This window comes from Saccostrea cucullata, unplaced genomic scaffold, assembly GCF_032062105.1.
Source record: "Saccostrea cucullata isolate Sc308-1 unplaced genomic scaffold, CSIRO_AGI_Scuc_v1 ctg14614, whole genome shotgun sequence".
Taxonomy (NCBI): domain Eukaryota; kingdom Metazoa; phylum Mollusca; class Bivalvia; order Ostreida; family Ostreidae; genus Saccostrea; species Saccostrea cuccullata.
The window spans coordinates 16,545-35,128 of record NW_026928738.1 but is presented as its reverse complement, the minus strand read 5'-3'; the positions used below and the strand labels follow the sequence as shown (position 1 = coordinate 35,128).

Below are 18,584 nucleotides of genomic sequence, written 5' to 3'. Positions count from 1 at the left end.
CCTGTGTATCTAACGCTAAGACGCTATTAATCATCAGGAACGGTAACTTCTACAGAGAAATCACTGTGCCTCTTTGTCTGGCCTTTGTATTTCTCAAACAGGGGGATAAATAACATCAGGAGTCCACCCACTATAATGACGACAGCAGAAAAATAAAAAGCGGTAGCTGGTGAATTCGTCGCTTCTCCAATCCAACCTGTCATAATAAAAGAGAAAATGTTGAATTTTGGGGGAATTTAGAGCAAATTTTAAGATAAGAAACTCAGCAAACTACACTAGGATTCCATCAACTCGACTTTGTAAGAAATTCAGTGTGTAATATAATCAAACTGATAGTTTTCTATGTCAATTGAACTTAATTCTATTTTCCCCCGATACTTGAAGCTAGATCATTCCTATTTTCCCCGATACTTGAAGCTAGATCATTCCAAATATTCACAAGGGTTAATCATACTTAGATTAGATTGCAATGACAGTAAACTAGTGCTTCTGGTTTGAAGTGCACCTTGGGAAGAACGTTAACTTACCTCCTATTGGAGGACCGGCGACACAACCAATGCCATTGGCCAACATCAGGAACCCCATGGCGTCTCCTAAATGCTGAATCCCCACTAAATCCGCTGTCACAACGACCAGCAGTCCTAATAATAAACCAAACATTTTTCCCCATAATACTCCAACAATCCCTAGTCCGAACATGGTGTGGGTGAATTCTAATGGAATGAACAGTCCTATAATCCCTACTGCCAAATTAACAAAAATAAACAGGTATAGTCTATTTATCTTTGGTATATTGCCGATGACACCTCCCAGAACACACCCAACGAAAGATCCACCACTGAAAAGTGAAATAAGAATGGCTGCCTGTGTCTGAGAAAAGTTAACGGAAGTGAAATACTCCGGACCTAACACTAGTGGTATAACTGTTCCAAAATTCCAAAGAATGTTATTGACAACAAAGATACAAAATGGTACATTGCGACACAAAGTCAATAGGACCACTAGAATTGAATTAGAATTCGTATTTTCGTCGGTGGATTCGTTGATGAGAAGATTTTCGTTTTCTAAATCATCCATCGCTATACCATTAGTTTCCCGTTTTTTCTGGGTCCCGTTCATCTTGTGTCCTGTATGTTTTAACGACTGCGGAAACGAATCGGAAGTGCTTGCCTCTATGATAAGACTTTCCCTTTCAATCTGACTAGAATCGTTTCTTTTAATCGCCTTCATTTCTATCATTTTTTCCTTCGCCTTTTGTTGTCGTTGCATTGGCGATTCTCGAAGAAGAGCCGCGAAAATGAAGGTGTTCAAATTGATCCCAGCCACTATAAGTAACGATCCCCTCCACCCAAACTCGTCAATGAGGTACTGGACGAGGTTTGGGAACACGATCCCCCCGAGTCCCGACCCTGCTGTCGCCACCCCTGTCGCCAGGCTCCTGTGTTTGTCGTAGTACAGACCAGACATTGTGTGAGAGGGGACGTATAATAAACAGTAACCAATACCTGTAATAGACATATTAACATCTTTACATTTTAAGTACTAGAGTTATCTATCTTTTATGAATATATTGCAGCGACCGGTGGGCTGTTTTCTACAGGGCACAATATTTTGTGATGACGTAATTTTTATTGCACATCGTCGCGCTCATACAAATTTTAACAATATGACGTCACATTAGGATAATTTACACACTACTGCATTGCCCCCACAGCACGTCGCTGTGTATTAGTGCGACGGCATGTTTTGTATGAGGACTTATGCATATAATATGATATACGCATTAGCGTAACGGAGCGTTCAGACCCGTTGTTGTCAATGAACTGCTATAATTTTGCAAATTGTGCATGCCCACCTGTCAGAATTCCGTAGAAAAAGAGGAGATAAATCATATTCATTGTAAATGGTAGGGCAATAAGCCCAGTGCTGCTCAGTAGGGCCCCCAATAGACACACTTTGCGGTATGACATCATCCTCATCATTATACTTGCCAGAGGACCTAAAGTAGAGAAAAGATAAGTACAACTTTTCTTGTGCATCGAATAAATTACAATAATAAGCAATTTCTGTATTTTTTTTTAATAAAAAAAAATATTATCGCATTTTGGTTTGCATAAAATAATTCAAATTTCATAAAGACATTTTTATTCTCTTAGTTTTTAGCTCGCATTTTAGCCTCTCTCTTGGTTTAAAGGGATAAAGAGATAGAAACGAACCAAAAATCTCTCTCATGCATGGGATAATATTGAAATAATGAAAAAAGTTAAAATCATCTATATTTACTCTTAAATACTACTACATGTATATTTAAGCAAAAATATAATTTTAGATGAATATCTATGCAAAAGGTAGAAGACGGACGAGTATTGTAACCATGGCTGTCTTGTATGAAAAGTAACAAAATGCACTGAAGGGAAAAACATTATGTACTGGTATCTATAAGAACACATCATTAACCATGCTCAAAAACATACAAAAATTGATCGAAATACCTGCACCCAGAAAAAGTCCTATGTTTATGGAACCGATGAGTGATATAAATGGCAAACTGACATCGAAATGACGTAGAAGTTCCACAATGTAGACTCCAAAGGAGGTAGCCACACCAAAGGCGATAAACTGTATCCAGAAAGCCGAGGCTATAATCACCAGTCCCCACGGGTTGTCCACCTTTCGACAAGCCATCTTCCTTAAACACTCCGGCCTGGATGCTCAGACTAAACAAGAAGAAAACAAGCATCCCAGTACATCACATTTATAAACTAAACGCCATAAAAACAACCCACTCCCGTTTTAGGATCGTGCGGATGATGGAGGAATTTCCGGTCTTGTTTTTTCTGTTTAACATCCAAGGATCAGGAAATAAGGTGAGATTACGAACAACAAATTCACATGAATAAAAAATAATAATTAGTACTTAATTTAAGTTAAGTAAGTGCAAATTGATTATCGCTGAATCTCAGGTATCCGGAGATTTTCACGATTAAGAACGTCCTTGCATTACAGTTTTGTTGACTTAAGTGACCCACGGCATGGGTCAAATGGTCACGTGATCATTAGATGCGTGGACTATAAAGGTAGACTTATCAGTTCTATAGTCCATAATTAAACAATTTTCAAGAAATGTCAATAATTCATTAAGCCTCTTGATCAATGCATTTTGCTTGCTTATCATGCAGCTCGATCTGCATTAATACCTCTAGTATCGGAAACTTTTACCACCTGTACCTCATTAATAAAAGGACGGTCATTTGCAATGCAGCTACATGTACCAGGAGTCTTTGATGGGGGTGTACATGTAGTTCTACTGATATGTGCACACAGAATTTGATCTTTTTACATTTTTTAACAACATAATTATATTTACATAATGCTGTAATTAAAATGTTTCCTTATATTCAAATCGAAATTGGTATAACATTTCGTAAGAAACAGGAAATTAAGGATATCCGATCCTCAGCCAGGAAGGATAACTCCACAAATCAATATTTTATTTGAAATGCATCAAAATGAAGCTTGAAAAGGATATTTTTTCATGCAACAATTTTCATTTTATTCATCTTTATAAGATTCAAGGTTTTGGAAGTCTTAGAAAAGGTCTTATAAAAGTTGACATTTGTACCCTATAAAAGGAAAAAAAAATTAATACAGTTTTAGAGAAATATGATTTTTCTTGAATTCAGCGTTAGATACCAAAGTTTATTAGCATTATATCAAATAAGAAGTGATTTGTCGTGTCTTGCAATGATAGCAAAAGCCTTTTACACTATGTACTGTAGAATATATGACGGATATAGAAGACAAAAAATACCAAATAAGTAAGAAAATCATGACAATTTCTCTGAATGCATGGATACCTATCATTTTTAAACCTAAAATATATTTGTTGATCTATTTGCAATTAGAAAATGCTTGGCAGATATTCCAATTCGCTTTTTCTGCAAAAATATTGGAGATTTGGCAATTTTCCCTATATAATATGATTAACTTTAATCTTTAACTTTAAAGAAATGCTGTGGACAAATTTACGTAATTTTGTAGATTCAGAGATACTTTTATGAGTATTTTTGGTTACTTAATTGCTAATTTAAAAAATCTGAGGATCGGACTACCTTAATATATATTAGTGACGATGACAACACCATTCATCAAAATCCAAAACAAATGTTTTACATATATTTGGTTTCTATTTAAATTGTTTGCAAACTTTCATTGTAATCTAACCAAAGCTTAGGAGGAGTAGCAATATTTTTTTTTTTAAATCATAATACAAATGCCCGTCACTTTTTCATTGCGTAAGTTCTGCTGGTTTACAGACTCTGTATTACGGAACTATTTCAACATAAAGCTCTTTTGATTGTCCACACGTTTTAGCCTATTCATAGACACACTAGTATTAGTTCATCTGTTACATCAATTTATATCCTTATTTTTCTGGCGATAAATCAATCATTGAATCTGTATCTGTTATTGGTATAAGTGGAACGATAACTCTGGGTAGAGATTGAAGAAAGACTAAACAATCCAATATACAGTTTTATATGAAATCATTATTGTACACCTGTAGGACGACAATAATTGTAAAATTCAATCAAAGCTCATAAATAGGGTTCATTCTACCTATTCCCACTTTTCAAAAATTAGGTAGGAAAAGGTAAGATTTCATGTGGGAATAGGTGGAATTTTTGTCTAAACAAATAAATATATTTTTAACTATGAAAACATATAACTACTATGTAAACAATTACCAACAATTATTAATGAATACCCGTTGGAACAGAGGACTGGTATATTTACTTTTTAGAATTATAAATCAGACTTTTTACTAATATTTTAAAGAAATATAGGTGAATTAATTCATTTTTTCACATTGTTCATTTCAAAATGCAGCTATTTCAATCTTCCCCCACCCCCCAGTTAATTTATCTAATGTTCTAGAATCAAGATATGAAAGTGTTTATTCTTGTAAGACTTTTTTCTTTGTTATTTTCTCAAATCCATAAATTTATTAATAAATGAAATAATTCATATTTTTCATAAATTTATTCGTTATTTTCTGTCTTAAAATGTACAAAATACAGATTAATATAAGAGGGAACATATTAAGTCTAATTAATTAACTGTCTAAACATCTATTGTTATTTGCAAGTGGGAATAGGTGGAATTGAAATTTTCAAAAAGTGGGAATAGCCCATAGGTAGAAGACACCATAAATAGTTCTTCCATCGCAAATATGAACAATAGAAGTTTATTAAAGTTTTTTTTAAAAGAAATAGTGATTTACAATTTTACAAAAAAAAATTCAAACATCAAAGTTGCAGCTCATATTGCTTTAAGGGATAAAACAGCTGTAAGACACACATATCAATGACCCGTCTTTTCTTTATCTCTTATCTATTACATGTAACCGGAATCCATAATACATGCATTATCATTATAATAGAGGCCATTTTCCAGATTTGTGGATCTGACAGGTCGGTATCAAATAATGTTAATTTTTAATCCGGCAATATAAAGACTCTTTGTCAAGCGTGTAGACATCTTTTAACCGAAAATGGCTGTTACCATAAGTACTAAGTAGGCTATAAGATGCGACCAGATTAACCCGAAAGTATGTTGATAAATAAATAAATACTACAATAACAGACGTATATATACATATGTACGTCTAATATGCTGGCAATTTAATAGATAATCGGATGTTGTCGTTGTGATTTTAGCATCATGTCAAAGAATTTGTGATTTTGAATAATTATGAGATATTCAGATTTTTAGATCATGTTTTCTGTCCTGGCCCAGCCCCACCTACCCACACTGTTTATCAGAAATGAGGGCGAGGGTAGGAGTGTCCTAAGATTATTGTCTTCACACAGTCAGATGCGAGTTTCAGTTAAATTAGGGCCTAGTGTAACTTTCTTTAATAATGAATGATACATATGGAGGGGATGTTTTTATAACTGTTCTTTGACTTGTTAATGTATTTATTTTTTATAATAGTAAAGAAAAGAAGCATGTCACTTGGTCAATCACGATATGGAAATTAGCAGAGCAAACTCGGGATAATGGACACTTACCGTATAAAAAGTTAACTCGGACAGGGAGGACAAGCCTCAAACAGCCGATAATCCTTGAAAGGCCTTGCTTTTGATGTTAGACATTTTTATTAATGCCACTAAATTGACTAATAGATATACGTCTCTGTTTAAAATTCCTCAAAATATTTCCATCTTGCATTATTAATTTCACAAAAACTCGCTAATTAACACGTACTAGTAGGATTCGGAACAAATACCATATTGTTTTGATCATCTACTTTCACAGCACTGAGCAAAGCCAGACAATCACATGCTTTGGTTGTAATACAAATGACTGAAATGAATATCAATGTTTCCTTGTATGTACAGGATTTCAAACATATTCATTAATATGGTCTAAAATATGAAATCACTTTGTCACAGATAATATACATGTGTAATATGAAAACCCTACTCTTTTTTCTCTTTCAAACGACATGACCATTTAAAATAAAGTTTTTGAAAAGTAAATTAATAAACTTAAAGGCCAAGGTTGCAGGATCAAATTTCATAATATTTGATCCTGCAACCTTGGCCTTGAAGTTTATTAATTTACTTTTCAAAAACTTTATTTTAAATGGTCATGTCGTTTGAAAGAGAAAAAAGAGTAGGGTTTTCATATTACACATGTATATTATCTGTGACAAAGTGATTTCATAGGAAATGTACACGTGAAATTCATTTATGAAAACATGATCTCTTCTCATTCAAAAGTTATGACAAAGTTTAAAGTTTTTGTGACAAACGTATAGACTGACAGACGAATGAGATTTTAATGTCCCCTCGCTTTCACGAAAGCGGAGGACAAAAACAATGCTTCTATACACGAAAAAAAAATGAATTTTGATCACAAATATACCTCACTCGTATATAAAGCCAACTGTTGACAGGTAAAAAATATAATTTAGAGAAACCAGGTGTGTTTGTAAAACACTGATGCCCCGTATGGCAGCTCATGGAGAGGATTGAAGTTTCTCAATTGCAAGTCAAACTCCAAGGTCAAAGTGAAAAGTTGGAAATTGTTTGTATTAAAAAGAATTAAGGTCTCGTCAAAAGGAATACACCTGTTAAATATGAAAGCCCTAGCTAATACCAACTGTTCAAAATTTATGACCAAGGTTAACTTTTTTTTTTTAAAAGAAAGTGGGTCAAACTCTAAGGCCAAGGTTGAGGTCAATATTTATAGCTATTGAAAGAACTTGTTTAAATAAATACACATGGGAAATATGAAAGCCGTAGCACCAACTATTCAAAAGTTATGGCCATGGTTTAAGTTTGTTTGTTTTTGTTCTTTTTTGCTGTTTCTTTTTTTGTTTTGTTTTGTTTTTATTCTTTTTGTAAAAGTGGATCAACCTCCAAGGCCAAGAGATCAAATTTGTTGGTACACGAAGAACGAAAGGACAGAGCAAAAAACTATATACCCCCGAATCTTCGATTTTGGGGCATAAAAATCGATTAAGCTCCCCGGTATATGTAAGAAGCGAAGGGGCGTTAACAGAGGCTCTTACTTGTAGGAGTAGAATAGGTGTTTAACTCTCTCCTCGCTGGACCGAGAAATTATACGGAATATTCGATTGAGGTTTAAAGTTAACACGTAATAATTTTATGTCACTATGCACAGTCCTAAATAAACTTTCAAAATTAGACTAAAACACATGAAATGTATCACCTTTCAATGATATAAATAATGTAAGACTTATATGATATCATATATGTAATTCAATGTAAGACTTACCTATAATTGCATAATTTTGTCAACCCAGCTGAAAATCCATGATGATTCCTTAAAATGATCCGAAGAAGCACCTCCAAATCCTATTTATAAAGGTTTTTGACAATAGATATATTTTTTAAAGTCATAATTTTATTTGCCCTTTTATGCTCTGATTGCTTTGAATAGAATCGTCATTTCCAATAATCCATAACCTTTCAGTTACGGAAATAATAAGTTCAACTATTTTCGATAAATTTAGATCTTGTTTTTTGAAAATTAATTTTACCATGCAGTGGCTGTTATTTTTTTTATAACCATATTCCATAGTATACATACAAATACCAAGGCGAAATATTCTTGCATTCACACACAGAGTAGATTAATTGTGCTTGATGTAAGATTTACAACATCGCGATTTAAAAAAAAAAAGTGTTGCTTGTCATACAATCATGTCTTTCCATCCACTGTTTACTCTGCAAACAAAAACGATTCTTATCTTGAAATATCGATAATATAAAAAAAACCCCGTTTAATTAGGGAACCATGTCCCAAGTAAATTAAATCAAAATCCAATGGATGAGCCTTTTCTTTCCACCTCCTCATCCCCTAGCCTTATACATTTAAGTAAATACAAGTAAATGTGTAAAAACAAACCTGAATAAAAATTCTTGGCAAAAAATCCCAAAAGATCCGCATACCGGTTGTAAACGATTAAGGAATTTTTTTGATTCACAGCTAATAAAGTTGTTATTACGTGTAAGTAGCTTGTTTGTTACCGATCTTTCCATTTTTAGCCTGTGTTTTATTATGTGCAGCTGTCACGCGGATTCTGCACTAAACTCATTGATCCCTCTCTCATCAATGAAACTTTTTATCTTCTAAATATTTCGTGATATAAGAAATAAAAGATTTAATATTTAGTTTACAGTTCTTTTCTTTTTCTATTTCTAACCCCTCCCCCGCCCCTGTCCTGTGAAAAAAAAACTTTACTGGAATAGGTTCACAATTTAATAAAATGGTCAGTTTACGCCTATAAATTATTATTTCAAGAATAAATTCGAAACCTTATTGTACCCAGGTTATACTTTACAACCTTGGTCGGGACAGTAAACGCTTTGTAAACCGCAAATAGATTTCTGATAAGAAGAAACACAAGAAAAGACACTGATGCAGCCCACAAAACCTTTCAAAAAAATAGTTAGAGAATGTATTTGTATTTTATTTCCCTTTCTCGTTTATTGTTATGACATATGTCTTGGACCGCCGGAAACAGTCACTCATTGGAACAACCATCAAGACGAGTCCGCTAAGCAGAGTAGCCGCCCCTGCCAGGTAAAACGCCATGTTGTAGGAACCTGTTGTCTGTACCAGGTAACCTTAAATAACCAGAATCATGAATTAGTTGTTTATCTTTGTCATAGCTTAAAATCATGCTTGTTTTTCAAACAGTAGTCATGGGGGTACTTAATGTAAAAAGACCATTAAACTACATCACAGGCATTTGTTTCGGTTATAATTTTTTAACCAATAGTTATATTATTACACTTTAGGTTAAAAGTTTTATTACCGAAACAAGTGCCTGTTAACTGCATGTATAAACTAGTTCTATGTCAAATGCCAAACTATTATTAATGGTTTATGATATAGGGTGTAGTTCTTTTCTCCAGAATCGCAAGCCATATATATTCTATTTTCATTTACGTAATAAATCTCAAAGCTTTTAGTTTGTTGCTGTAATGATTATTTCCATGTTTCTTTGAAGCCATTGCAAAAAAAAACAGTGAATTTGTATTATTTCAGAATAATAGAATTTGTGGATTGTAATCAAGTTTGAACATTTTATGTGAGCTATATGTAATATACATGTACTTATATTACTCGATGTAACATCATAAATGAAAATTTATCTAAATCTAGAATTTTTTTTTTCATGATATGAAATAGAATTTTAAAAAAAGGTAAATTAAATTGAGATTTTTCTGTTTTTCTTCTGTTTTTTATTTATCTAAAGCAGCATATATGAAAATGAAATGCGTATGTACATCGATTTGAATTCAACTTAGTATTTATTGCAATCATACTAGTGCTTTCAGAATCTTCAAAAATACCGTGGGAGCAAAGATTATTTTCTCCATCAGGGAGATTATTTGCAGATCTAACTTGCATGTGCTTCCTTAGATTACGACTGACCATCATGTCTCATGCTAGATCAGAAAACTAAACTCGCTGAATTATTCATAGAGAAGACACGAAGTACAACGTACCTCCTAAAGGTGGTCCAATAAAATTCCCCACTCCACTGGTTAGAGTCAGATATCCCATGCCTTCTCCGATCAGCTCACTCCCAACAAAATCAGACACAAGGATTACCAACAATCCGAGGGATATCCCAAAACTCAGCCCGAACAAAGAATTGATAAAGGCGAATGCTTCCATTGTGTGAAAAAGTGGTACTGTAAAAGCGAGGAGGCAAAAGCCCGACACAAAATTTGTAACAATGAACAAAAGGCATCTGTTAATACTCCGAAGATTTCCCAGAATTCCACCGATTACACAACCTATGGTCGTTATGCCTTGCAAGATGGATAGAAGTGATGCTGCTTGGGTTACATTAAGACCAACTTTTGTAAAATAGTCTGGTCCAAGAAGTAAATAAACAGAAAAACCAAAATTCCACAAAAGGTTATTTATCGTGTAAAGAACATATGGCAAGTTGGTCATTAGTTTCATCACTCTTGATTTTTCCACTGGTGGTTTCTTTCGTTGTTTGGTAATTTTCTTAGAAACATCTATGCCTGAAGAATTGTGGTTAAATGCCCCAATTTGATTATTTATTTCTCTATCTATTTCTGCAATTGTATAAATTGTCTTTGTGCTATCAGTGAGATCATTGATATTGTCAATATTCTTCGTTCTTAATTTTTTCCATGATCGTTGAATCGGAGATTCCCTCATTAGACCAGCGAGGAGTACTGTTTGTAAATTTACGGCTGCGAGAATATAAAACGAACCTCTCCATCCGAACATCTCAATCAGAAATTCAATCAGGTGTGGAAACACTACGCCACCAAGCGAGGAACCGGAAGTGACGATTCCTGTAGCCAGCCCTCTATTTTTCTCAAACCAGAGACCAGACATAGTGTGAGAAGGAAGGTAGAGTAAACAGTAACCAATGCCTAAAATAATAAAATATACAATTAAAAAAAAAAGCAAAAAGAAAACCACCAATAACAGATGATACAAACAAAGAATGGATGCCTGGATTGGTATATATTTTCTGGTCTTATTTCATTGAAAATGATGTAAAAATAAATTTCTAGACTATAAAGAAATTGTTAACCTATGATGTTCAAAATTCCACCTCTCGGAAACCATCCTTTTTAATCTATACAAATATTTTTCTCTTCAAATACCATTTTTGTGAGAATTTGAATAAAAATTAAAAAACTACGCTGTTAAACTTATTTATTTTACTCATTAAAACATGACTTAATTAAGTTGTTATTTTCATTTTTTTTTACCAAAATTTGTTTGTATCACCTGTCCTTAATTGTGAGTTAGATGGTTACAAAATATTTAACCCCATTGAGGAATTAAATGTTTTTGCATTAAAGTAATACTTTTACTTAAGTAAAAATATTTCATTATGAGTAGCAGAGGCTTGTGTTTTATTTTGACTGAAGTAAAAATAATTTTTGTGGAGTAAAAAAAAAAGTAGTTGCGTGTAGAATGACCATAGTCGGCATTATTTCGACAGCAATTTTTAAAAGGCATTAAAAATTGTTTATCACCACCTTCCCAGGTGTTATTATAATTTATTGTCCCCCGCTTGAAAAGTGGGGGATATTAATCTAGGTTTGTCTGTCCGTCCGTCTGTCCGTCATTCTGTCAGTCTGTAACGCTTTCGTTTCCACACGATATCTCGGGAACCCTTTGAGCTTTCGTATTGAAATTTGGCATAGCAACTCCCTATAAACTAAAGAAGAGCCCTATTGATTTTGGGGTCAAAAGGTTAAAGGTCAAGGTAATAAATTTGCAAATTCTGTCTGTTATAACACTTTCGTTTCCGCGCGATATCTCAAAAACCCTTTGAACTTTTGAATGAAATTTTACATAACAACTCTCTGTGGCCTAAGGAAGACCCCTATTGATTTTGAGGTCAAAGTTCAAGGTCGTAAATTTATATATTCTGACTGTGTATAACACTATCCTTTCCGGGCGATATTTCAAGAGGATTTTGAGCTTTTGCAGAGTAATTTTACACCAAAACTCCCTAAAACCTCTTTCACCCCTCTCAAAGTGTCCCGCCCCGTTTGCTTTATTAGTATTCATTTATTACATGTTGCTATTTTTAGCACAGGGGCACGAGGATAGTTATTACGTATAAAACAGGTCCAGACTTTGCGTTCTTATTACATCTATTAGAACAGTTTAATAAAGGTTAAATTAGACTCATGCATTGTGTAAAATTTTGACAATATCTAACATGAATATAATTATATTAAATGTATGTGACTACATTTTTAGCTTAAAATTTTCCCTCGTTTCAAACAGTTCCGTGGTCTCGTGGTATGTCTCTCGCTTCACATGTGAGAGGTGCCGGGTTCGTTTCTTGGGCGATACGTTTTTTTTCAAAATACCTTTTTTTACTAAATGATAGTATTCAGCATGCGAAATGAAAAAAATTATGAGGTCTGGCTTGCACAAACTCATAAAATTATCAACAGAGTGATAAATATTCCATATAAAAAGAATCTTCTACACACATAATAAAGAATAAGCAATCAAATCCTCATATCCATATTGGCATATTTTATTTGCTTCAGTATACATGTATATACATTTAATAATTCTACAATAATGGCGTAATAATTCAGTCAGGTTGATCCGACTCGACCCTCCACCTCCCCCGAACTGCGTATGGTTTACTTTTTCCCTTAGCGGGGGACACAAATTCTCTGAATTAGCTTGTAAATCATATAATTGTGTAAACTGATTTCCTATTCTTTCATATGACTATACTGCTTATTTTTATCTTCTTTCTGCTTTCTTTGTTGATAAAACTATTAATTGGACATTTGTATCAATTGATGCACGATGCATTTAACTACAAAAATGGCGTATTTCATTTTGAATCAGTTGTTGTATAGCAACATCTAATAACAATAAATAATGATTTAATATATGATGGACATGAACAAAAAAAAAATATTAAAACCTACCAGTTATAACTCCAAAGAAAGAGATCAGGTATGGAATATTTGGAGTAAACGGTAAAACAGAGAGACCAACACTGCTCATAATGGCGCCTAGTAAACAAACTTTTCTGTAGGACATCTTCCGCATTAGGAAACTGGCAAGCGGACCTTAAAGTAAGTAGTATTTTTATTTATAAGTAAGTACATGTAATACAAAACATGCATACAATTAACAGTTAATTGAGGAATACAAACTTATGTTAATAGTATGTACATGTACCGTAACGGTAAACAAAATTAACGGTAAACAAAATTATTTATAATTAATACAGTCAAAGATTGCACGAAAAGATAAAAAGTTGCATTTTATTACAATTTTCTCATAAATTGAAAGTGAAAAACTTTTTTTTGCTTTGAAATATTGTAATTTTTCTAAAGTTACAACATCCGACCTATAAGATTTGGATCCTTATTAAATTTTCAGGAATTCTGGTTATTGCACTAAATAACCTACTATTATACGCGAGAATTAAATTTTTGAGAGCACAAGGTCTCAAACAATCCTACAATTATACACTAAAATAAAATTCTCGCGAACAAAAAGTGATTTACAGTAGTGCGCAGTGTGATATAATAAAAATAACACAAATACAGAATATGATGTGGTCAATTTACATTTTCCAAAATATATACAGACCTAAGCCCAACTGAAATCCAATATGTATTGAACCGACAGAAGAAATGATTGATAAGCCCGAATCAAACTCATTTTGTAGTTCTATAACGTAGATACCAAAAGAAAGACAGATTCCGAACGTAATGAACTGAATGAGAAACGCTGCAACGGCAATCACTATCCCCCATGAATTCTCCATCACTCGGTTTATGTACGTTAATCTGAGAAATAATGAATTAAGAGTCTCAAACTTTATCAGAAGCTGAAGTGGTAAATCAAATGCTTGACCAAAAAAGTCTCCCAAAGATATTCTCAGTGTCCCATATTGCCTGATAATATGAACAAAAACTTGTTTTTAAAATTTACATATTATTAAACTTATACAGACCTGAGCCCAACTGAAATCCAAGATGTATTGAACCGACAGAAGAAATGATTGATAAGCTCGAATCAAACTCATTTTGTAGTTCTATAACGTAGATACCAAAAGAAAGACAGATTCCGAACGTAATGAATTGAATGAGAAACGCTGCGACGGCTATAACTATCCTCCATGGGTTCTCCATGTCTTCAACCTGTATCTAAAACTTAGATAAAATGAATTTAGAGTCTCAATCACGACCAAAAACTAGAGTGATTTATCATATGATTGTTTTTGATCAAAAGTATTTTTTAAAGTGTCCTTGGTGTCCTAAATTTCAGGATCTCGACAAAAGTGATAAAATACAAGTTTCCAGTGGAAATTACATCATTGATGGACCTTTCTACGGGCATCCTAAAACGCCCCTAGAATGTAAATTTCAATATTTGCTCGTGATTCTGCATATACTTAAAATTATATAACCTGTTATGGTTTTAACTTATGAGAAAATGTCAAAGAATTTCGTCATCTATCTCCGATAAAGAATACTAATACACAAATACTTTATCATATATACCAAAAAAAAAATCCCTCCCCTCCAAAAAAAAACAACAAAAAACAATCGAATTAAATTTTTTTAAAAAAATTAAATAATAAAGAAAACAACGATATGAATGAAAAAAACAAAACAAAGAGCAATATGAAGAAAAAAAGCGATGAATAAATTATAATAAAGTAAAAAACAAAACAAAAAAACCAAGAGGCCCAGGGGCCACATCGCTCACCTGAGTACATTGGTTAGGAGAAAAGCACAAATCAGATCAGAATTGAAAAGTTTTCTGAGGAGGTGGGTTGGGGGGTGGGTGGGTTGAATTCAGATACTACTTGAGAATGCCTCCATATCAATTCTGCATATACCTTCTTGAGAAAGTTCTGAAGAAAAAGATCTTTACATATTTTCAAAAACATTTTGTTTGTATGTAATGCTTTGATCCACCATTGAAACCCTTCCCTACCCTTGGAGGTTATGATTTGAACAAATTTAATTCTACTCTACCAGAGGATGCTTCCATATAAATGTCATTAATCATGACTCTGCAATTCTTTAGAAAAAGATTTTTTAAAAATATATTTTGATGTAAAAGTTGGATTTCCCATTATGGCCCCACCCTACCCCTGAGGGCCATTATTTGAACAAACTTGAATGTACACTATCCGAGGATGATTCAACATGAGTTTCATCTTTCCTATCCCAATGGTTCTTGAGAAGAAAATTTTCAAAGATTTCTCCGAAGTATACTTATGTAAAACATTGATGGGTCACTGTGGCCTCAACCTTGCCCAAGGGGTCATGATTTGAACAAATTTGAATGTACACTATCTGAGGATGATTCAGCATGAGTTTCATCTTTCCTGTCCCTATGGTTCTTGAGAAGAAGATTTTTCCTAAGTATATATTCCTTTGTAAAATTTTGATTGGCTATTATGACCCCATCCTACCCCCAAAGGCCATGATTTGAGCAAACTTGAATGTACACTATCTGAGGATGAATCAACACGAGTTTCATTTTTCCTGTTCCAATGGTTCTTGAGAAGAAAATTTTTAAAGATTTTTCCTGTATATTCCTTTATAAAACATTGATCGGCCATTGTGGCCCCACCCTACCACCGGAGGTCATGAGATAAACAAACTTGAATGTGCACTACCTGAGGATTACTCAACATGAGATTTATCTTTCCTGTCCCTATGGATCTTGAGAAGAAGAGTTTCAAAGATTTTTCCTATATATTCTTATACATGTATTAAACTTTGATCGGCCATTGTTGCCCATCCATTGCCCCGGGGGTCATGATTTGAATAAACTTAAATTACACTACCTGAGGATGATTCCACATGAGTTATATCTTTCCTGGCCCAGTGGGTCTTGAGAAGAGATTTTCAAAAAATGCCATTAATTTTTCACTAATTCATAACTACCTCCCCTTGGAAGAAGGCGTGGCCCTTCATTTGAATAAACTTGAATTCCCTTTACCCAAGGGTACTTTGTAGCAAGTTTGGTTGAAATTGGTCCAGTGGTTCTTGAAAGAAGATGAAAATGTGAAAACTTTACGACAACCACGACAGACAACGGACAAATTTTGATCAAAAAAGCTCACTTGAGCCATCGACTCAGGTGAGCTAAAAACCAGACACTGGTAAGAGCAAGATAGCTGAAAGAAAAGAATAACATTACAAAACACATGATTGATTTCAAATTACAGAACTGTTAATTTGAAAAGCTTTTAACCATCAAGAATTACCTTAACAAACAGGTGATATAGATGTGTATTTAAAGAAAATTAATAATTTTTGTATCTTTAAATAATGAAATCTTTCTTTTCATCCCCCTCCCCTTAAAAATATTTTTTACAAATTAAGAAAATATTTTCTGTTTTTGAAATAAAAAAAACATGTTTCTAGGATAAACATATAATTAGCATTTCCTCTATGTAATGTTTATTTCAACTCATTATCTTAAAAAACTTTGTGAAGAAAAGCAGTAACAATAAGATTTATTTCTAAATAAAATACTTCAAAAACAGATTTTTTTTAAAAGAAAAATATCCTGAGAGCAAAACAAAATTATCATGTTACATTTGAGACTGCTTTTTATTGTCCACACATCCTGTCTCACGTGCAATAGAAACTTCAGTTTAATCTTTGGTCAATGTTGGTACATGTACATAGTCAGGGGAGTTATAGAATGTCCCTCAAAAGAATGGAAAACAAGGATATCTTGCGAAGACATATTATGGACATACGCAGGATTTTGAACATTATTATTTTTATTCCCTGTATAATATAAACGTTCAAATTATAAAGAAATTCAAATATTTTTACGATTTTTTGATTCCTGGCAATACTATACACCTTCTTCAAGTACAATTTATGGCCAATACGAGCTAAATCTACATTTATGTTAACTTTTTCTTTTGAAATAGATAAAAAATTTAAAGGAATTTCATCATTTTATATCTGGTTAAGACCATTGGTAATGTATGCTGACTTCCTGTGTGAAAACATCTTATGGTACTACATATATAATACTAAATTGAGATTATCTTTGAAATTATCAGTAGGGAAGGTACATCGAGAGGTTGTGTACATGTTCGTAGCATGTACGTTGCGTATGTCCTTAACAAATGTCAAAAGAAATCAATTTGGCTGAAGGAAAAACATTTTTAGGGTATTCTTATAATTAGATACATGTAAATTGATTATCTGTTGTTGTTTTTTTTAATTTTAAGATTTGGTCGTTTTTTGTAGGAATGTACATTTATTTTTTCTATATATTATTTAGCTAATGCATGAGATCTGTTGAACATTTATATTTGTTGCTTAATTGCTTTTGATATGTCATAATTTATATCAATTAATTTGACATAAAAATCATAATTCATTTTCAAGCCTTCAACTGATATGGATCAAGATGACAGCTTTCTGGAAGTTACAGCATCAGAAAATAATTCTACACCTCTGAAGAAAAAAAGGACATTTGTAAGAAGAGTCAGTCGGATCTTTTACCCCAGAAAGCCATAGACTGCTTGAATCAGCCTGACGAAGATCAAGAATCTGATGATGAAATTTTCGGTAAATACGTTGGCCGATCCCTAATGTCCATGCCAAATACTATCCAAAAATGTGTTATAAAAAACAAAATTCAAAATTTGATATGCGAAACGCAGGTTTATTTATTGCAGCAAAATCAACAGCAATACATGCCTCAAAATTATCAATTTAATAACAATCAAACCACAACATCCGAAGACGGAATTAGACACTTTACAAACCTTTGATTTTTCTCAGGGGCTGTAACGAACTAACGATAAACTTTTATGACGATTGCAAACATTAATCCCGATAAATTTTTAAAAAGGAAATTTGTTTTTATTATATCTGCATGTTTTGATGTAGCATTATCACTTCTAAAAACAGTAAAGTGTTTGTATAGAATTACTGGTGTATATATTTCGTTGTTCTTTTACTTATTAATAACTTTATAGAATGTTTTACAGGAACATACTGTAATAGACGTACTTAAGTAGCTGTTTGCCACGGTACTTGTCCATTAGTGCAGAAATACTCCTTGAATTCATCACGGATGTCTCGGGCATTCTGACTGCTGGGGTATCCTTGACTAGACAAACTGACCATTCCTGTGCCAATCTCCCGGGGCGTCTCACACTCTGTGCCTGCTACTTGAAAATCGGGCCGCAAAAAATTATGAAGGGCGCAGCAGCACAGCACCAAACTTTCCACTTTTTCTGGCGAAAGCAGAATTGGGGATCTCAGTACTCTAAACCTATTGCTCAAAATCCCAAACGCATTTTCTACGATTCTGCGGGCTCTTGACAACCTATAATTAAATGCTCTCTGCTTATCATCAAGACCTGATCATTGAGGGCATGGCTTCAGTAGGTACTCTTTAAGTGGAAATGCCTCATCCCCAACAATAACATAAGGGACGTCCCTCTCTCTCCAAGGAAGAGGTCTTGGGCCCGGCATGTTTAAAGAATTGTC

At 33.4% G+C, this 18,584-nt stretch overlaps 2 protein-coding genes across 2 annotated transcripts; both read right to left on the bottom strand.

Annotated features, from left to right (window-relative positions):
• Positions 1-6: 6 nt before the first annotated feature.
• LOC134278606 (monocarboxylate transporter 14-like) lies at positions 7-6,151 on the bottom strand. The gene is made up of 5 exons (XM_062760906.1): positions 6,075-6,151; positions 2,493-2,717; positions 1,856-1,999; positions 528-1,505; positions 7-196 (listed from the first exon to the last, which is right to left on the bottom strand). The coding sequence occupies exons 2-5, from the start codon at positions 2,683-2,685 to the stop codon at positions 27-29; spliced, it is 1,485 nt and encodes a 494-aa protein (XP_062616890.1). The 5' UTR covers positions 2,686-2,717; positions 6,075-6,151; the 3' UTR covers positions 7-26.
• A 2,840-nt stretch (positions 6,152-8,991) lies between these two features.
• On the bottom strand, positions 8,992-13,861 carry LOC134278605 (monocarboxylate transporter 13-like). The gene is made up of 4 exons (XM_062760905.1): positions 13,684-13,861; positions 13,011-13,154; positions 10,053-10,964; positions 8,992-9,164 (listed from the first exon to the last, which is right to left on the bottom strand). The coding sequence occupies exons 1-4, from the start codon at positions 13,859-13,861 to the stop codon at positions 9,007-9,009; spliced, it is 1,392 nt and encodes a 463-aa protein (XP_062616889.1). The 3' UTR covers positions 8,992-9,006.
• Positions 13,862-18,584: the final 4,723 nt, after the last annotated feature.